The sequence below is a fragment of the Palaemon carinicauda genome, chromosome 9 (assembly GCF_036898095.1).
Source record: "Palaemon carinicauda isolate YSFRI2023 chromosome 9, ASM3689809v2, whole genome shotgun sequence".
NCBI lineage: Eukaryota > Metazoa > Arthropoda > Malacostraca > Decapoda > Palaemonidae > Palaemon > Palaemon carinicauda.
The window spans coordinates 146,752,100-146,757,829 of record NC_090733.1 but is presented as its reverse complement, the minus strand read 5'-3'; the positions used below and the strand labels follow the sequence as shown (position 1 = coordinate 146,757,829).

At 30.9% G+C, this 5,730-nt stretch overlaps 1 protein-coding gene across 1 annotated transcript in view; it reads left to right on the top strand.

Annotated features, from left to right (window-relative positions):
- Nucleotides 1–2,176: 2,176 nt before the first annotated feature.
- Nucleotides 2,177–5,730, top strand: part of LOC137646916 (uncharacterized) — a 3,784-nt gene continuing 230 nt past the window's right edge. The window contains exons 1-3 of the mRNA XM_068379988.1: nucleotides 2,177–2,361; nucleotides 4,207–4,415; nucleotides 5,714–5,730. The exon at nucleotides 5,714–5,730 is cut by the window's right edge and continues 230 nt beyond it. Of these exons, the coding sequence (XP_068236089.1) occupies nucleotides 2,306–2,361; nucleotides 4,207–4,415; nucleotides 5,714–5,730 (282 nt within the window). The 5' untranslated portion in view covers nucleotides 2,177–2,305. The remainder of the gene's footprint in view (nucleotides 2,362–4,206; nucleotides 4,416–5,713) is intronic.

Below are 5,730 nucleotides of genomic sequence, written 5' to 3'. Positions count from 1 at the left end.
TAATGATAAAAACGCATACACGCACATGATAATGAATACCATTTTGGGTTTTTATTTTCACATACTACTCACCAGTCAGATCCTCTATAAATAATTGAGTCTCTCATAGTTTTATCATAGAAAACTGGAAACTTATTTGCAAAAAATGGGTCTTTCAATAGCTTATTCTTAGCAGAATTGATTGTCTTGAAAATACAGTTTGATTTTTTTTTTTTTTTTTTTTTTTTTTTTCTTCATTTCCAAATGCACTTGTCTTTGACCACTATGAAGAATTATTTACGCATATATATATATATATATATATATATATATATATATATATATATATATATATATATATATATATATATATATATATATATATATATATATATATTTATATATACACTTACTTTTTAAGCTTACATTTTACGAAGATTTGAATGATAAATAAAGTTTTGGATTTCTCGGAATTCGTTCTAGATAATAATAATAATAATAATAATAATAATGATAATAATAATAATAATAATAATATTAATAATAATAATAATAATAATAATAAATTGACTTTTAAAACTATTGTATTCTTATCGTTGATTGCATTGATTATATAGAAACATATTCCAGGTGGAAAACCAGGAGATTAAATACCATAACTGAAAACTCAAATGTTTGAAAACTTAATGTTGATGTATTATGTCATGTGTTTGCCTATCAATCACATGGGAAGTGGTCTCATTTTGCAATGTCAACTTGCAAACTCAATCATCCTCATTTCAAATGTATCAAAAGCGACTTGGTTCTCGGAACGAGAGAGAGAGAGAGAGAGAGAGAGAGAGAGAGAGAGAGAGAGAGAGAGAGAGAGAGAGAGAGAGAGAGAGAGCGCGTACTAATCCATAAATAAAACAGGTCACCTAATTGAGTTTATTACGTAAAACATAGTTATCTTTATAATTTATTTATTCATAAGAAATAATCTTATTTATGTATTCAATTAATTGTTGATCTAACTTTAAATATCAATTAAATTAAAAACCTTATTTCAGTCTCTTCTTAATCCAAAATAAAAGGTTTGGTGATAGGAATTATTTGTGCTTTAGAGATTCATATCTATGTTCAGGAAGGCAAAACTACAGTATATTCACATTTCCTTAAGCAAATGAATATATACCTTTTTATTACGTAACGATATTTGTCAGTCCAAGAAAATGAAAAATATACAAATGAACATTGAACATCGGAGACACCTGGATATTGTTAAAATTAAACTCATGGTAATTAAGACTTTTACCTATAAATTCTAATATAAAAAAAATGCGGGGTATCACTTGTATAGAGGAACAAGCAGCAGTGAATGGTCTTCTTGAAAAAAAAAAAAAAAAAATAATTAGCATAGACAATGTAAGTCCTTTCTCAGACTGAAAAATGGAATACACACCTATAAGCAAAAAAAAAAAAAAAAAAAAAAAAAAAATGATACGTTAAAACGTTCCTTTAAAGCAAAATGTTCGTAATAGAATTGCAAAATAATAGTGCGTATTAAGAGGAAGATAATATTTGCCAATACTGGGCAAATATTTTTCTTTACACCTTACGCTACAAAATGTTTGCTTCCCTGACACTGCTGCTTTGAATTTACCTTACGCATTTGCTATTTTAAAACTGGTTTTGTTTTTTCAATGATATTAATCATATCATATTCAATCTAATGCATATCAGCTGTCAAAGGCGTAATATCCATCAATGCCTAGTACTTTTTTTTTTTCTTTTTTTCTTTTTTTTTTTTTTAATAGAATATAAAGCTTCAACATCAGAGGCTTTTCACTGGAGCCATAAATCGTTCCCAGAAGCCTCTGGCGGGACAAGCGAAACGTCTCTTCTTTGCGTTCCGCGAATACTGGTTGCTATGGGATCCAACAACGTCTTCGGGCTAAAAGAACCCCTTGACCTGTTTGTTATATAATGCTCTGGATTCTCTTGCGTATCGTACGTTCAGTCTTCTCTTGGGGTTTCACCTCCCTCTCCATCTCTCTCTATTGTTTAGTGAAGTTCTGAGATTAATATATGCTTATCTATTTGTTCACTAACTGTTATCTAGTCTAGAAAAGCATAGTCACTTCTACATCAACTTGCCAGAAAGCCGTTGAACTCCATCTTACGCTCTGACCAGCTCTAGTGTACAGTGCATCTGCATGGCGTAGCATCCTGGCTAATGGGCTAGAGATTTTTCATCCTGTGAATTGGGCTCAGCTTCTCAGAACCGGGCGGTTAGCCCAGTTCCAGGAACTGAAGACGGACTTTAGCCACTATATAAGATCGGAGGATGCGCTGGAGCTGGGCAAGTTTGTCGCTTCTCTCGCTGCATGTGTTGACCAAAAGGTGAGTTCTGATTCTGGGGTTATTTTAGGCTATGGCTGAAATTGATTTTCTTTTGTGGAATGATATCTTGAGGGGTGAGATGATCGCAGACGTTTATCAAAACTAGAAATTATACTTCCGGTAGTCAGATGAAGATATTAAATCTATTTGTGTTCGATTTAGATGTGAATTTACAGTAAATTAAATGGAACAATTAGCAGAATTTAGTCTAGGTTTTTATTGATATGATTATATGAATGCTGTATTTTGTTAAAACTATCAATTCAATGTAATTTTTCTAAATTTACTAGACAAAACCTGGATTACTTCTTTTGGTTGATAGCTAATTGGTGAATCAAGCTACCTTATATACTTGATATTGATTAGGATCATTTCTGTACTATACGAAAATTCTAAAAAGTTTTAAAAAATTTTTCTCACTAATAATAATGAACGAAGAAGCTAACTCTGAAGATATCTATTTATATCCATTGTAAATTTATAATGGTATAGTAATGACACATTATTCAATTTGACTTTTTAAATCCATTGGAATAACTTTAATCGTAAAGGAAAAATGCCGGTAACTTGAAAAATTATACCAGTTTCAATTCAACATTTTTTTTTTTCATTTTTCATGTTTGTGTTTTGATCATACAAGTAAATACAATACAATACATTAAAATTAAAATATTAATTTCATAGAGGCTTTTATGTGACTAGTTATGGTTATGGTAACCTACTGGGAACACTCCTGTGTGGCAATATGCTGGACGGGAGTGAGGCCATTGCCTAGCCCTCCCTGGTACAGCTTGGGTGGAGAGTGGATATTTTCCTGTCCTTTGCCTCTGGGATGTATGAGTAACTGGGAGAGGTTTAGTAGGGAGTATATAGGTCTACCTGCTAAGTCATCAGTGGCCATTGCCTAGCTCTCCCTGATATAGCTTGGGTGGAGAGTGGATATTTTCCTATCCTTGGCCTCTGGGATTCATAAGCCACCTTTAAGTTGTTAAATAGTTATGGAAATAATAACTTGAATTATTTTCCTTATACTTTACCTATGATTTTGAGTTGATTTAAAGGATTAACTTTTTCGTACAATTACTTTAATGATTGAAAGATGATTTTAAATCGAGTTTGAATAATGAAGATATTCTTCATTTAGGATTACAATAGAATTTATGTAACAAAAAATATAAAAGTTTTCTGAACAGGTCATTAATGATTTTCTGTATGAATAAAATCACATAACAAAATCTTATTTCATAGTCTTTATGTCTCACAAAAGAACGAAATGTTCACCGGTAATTAATGTTTTCTCTCCCTCAATCTCATGAATGAAATTACATTACAACATCTTATTTCATAGTCTTTTTGTTTCACAAATATATATATATATATATATATATATATATATATATATATATGTATATATATATATTATATATATATATATATATATATATATATATATATATATATATATATACTGTATATATATATATGTATATAATGTATATATATATATATATATATATATATATATATATATATATATATATATATATATATACTGTATATATATATATATATATATATATATATATATATATATATATATATATATATATATATATATATATATATCTATATATATATATATATATATATATGTATATGTATATATATATATATATATATATATATATATATATATATATATATATTCACCGGTATTTACTGTTTTCTCTCTCTCACTCTCATAAATAAAATTACATTACAAAATCTTATTTCATAGTCTTTATGTTTCACAAAACGAAATATTCACCGGTAATTAATGTTTTCTCTCCCTCTCTCTCTTCGTAGGATCTACAAAGAACGTAAAATGAAGAATCAATTCTTATTGAGCATTGCAGTGGCACTAGTGATGTCCACCTGTGCCTTGCCAGCCGGTCCTCAGCCCTCCAGAATAGCGGCTATTGAAAACGCCTTCAACGATCGCACGGCCGTTGAAGCTATCATCAGCTGTTTTATGGGGAAATCTGAATGCACCCTTCAGCAAAAAGAGATCAAAGGTGAGTTTAGTAATTTCCTTCTATAATGAGATTTGAATTTATCCCCTTTAGTATACCCTAGGCCTAGGGAATCAGTTTCGTATTATATTGAGTTTGCCACAATAGGCCAGTCTAGTCTTAGTTCAGTTTAGGGAGTTCAGTTTAATGGCACTTTATATTATTATTATTATTATCATTATTATTATTATTATTACTACTACTTGCTAAGCTAGAACACTAGTTGGAAAAGCAGGATGCTACAATCCCAGGGAACCCAACAGGGAAAATAATCCAGTGAGGAAAGGAAACAATGAAAAGTATTTTAAGAGCAGTAATAATATTATAATAAATATTTCCTATGTAAACTATAAAACAGTTTAACAAAAGAAGAGGAAGAGAATTTAGATAGAATGGTATGCCCGAGTGTACCCCCAAGCAAGAGAACTCTAACCCAAGACAGTGGAAGACCATGGTACAGAGACTATGGCACTACCCAAGACTAGAGAATAATGGTTTGATTTTGGAGTGTCTTTCTCCTAGAATAAGCTATTTTGGGTAACTTTCAATCTATTCAATAAAGTTAGCCTGAAGGCAAATTCCATCAGTCTTTGGAAGACGATAGCTAATCATTTATTCGTAAAGGGTAATTTTTTCATGTAATATTTTAGAATATCATAACAATACCAGAAGAATTGAAGATATTTCATGACTATAAAAATTATTATTTCAATTGATATTACTGTTACCATATCTCTCAGTGAGTGAAAACGAAAAAAACTGGACAGACTAGGCCTGTAGTCCATTTCTTTTTGCGATGCATATTTGCACCGACTCGCCGCGGTGCCCTTTTAGCTCGGAAAAGCTTCCTGATCGCTGATTGGTTAGAATTATCTTGTCCAACCAATCAGCGATCTGGAAACTTTTCCGATCTAAAAGGGCACCGCTGCGAGTCGGTACAAATATGCATCGCTAAAAGAAATGGACTATAGTTTTGATACAATATATCCGAATACCAGAACAGTAAGCAGGTTTCATTTCTTACTTGCTATTGAAGTTTAGGAGTCACAATTAAAATATACACTCCTGCAGAACCTCAGTTAACAGCTGCAATTACTTGGTATTACTGTTACTATTTCCCTCATTGAGTGGAAACGAAAAAAAAACTGGACAGACTAGGCCTAGTTTTGATACACTATATCCGAATACCAGAACAGTAAGCAGGTTCCATTTCTTACTTGCTAATGATGTTTAGGAGTCACAATTAAAATCTACACTCCTACAGAACCTCAGTTAACAGTTATATCTCTATTCGTTTCCAGCCAGAGCCATAGCCACA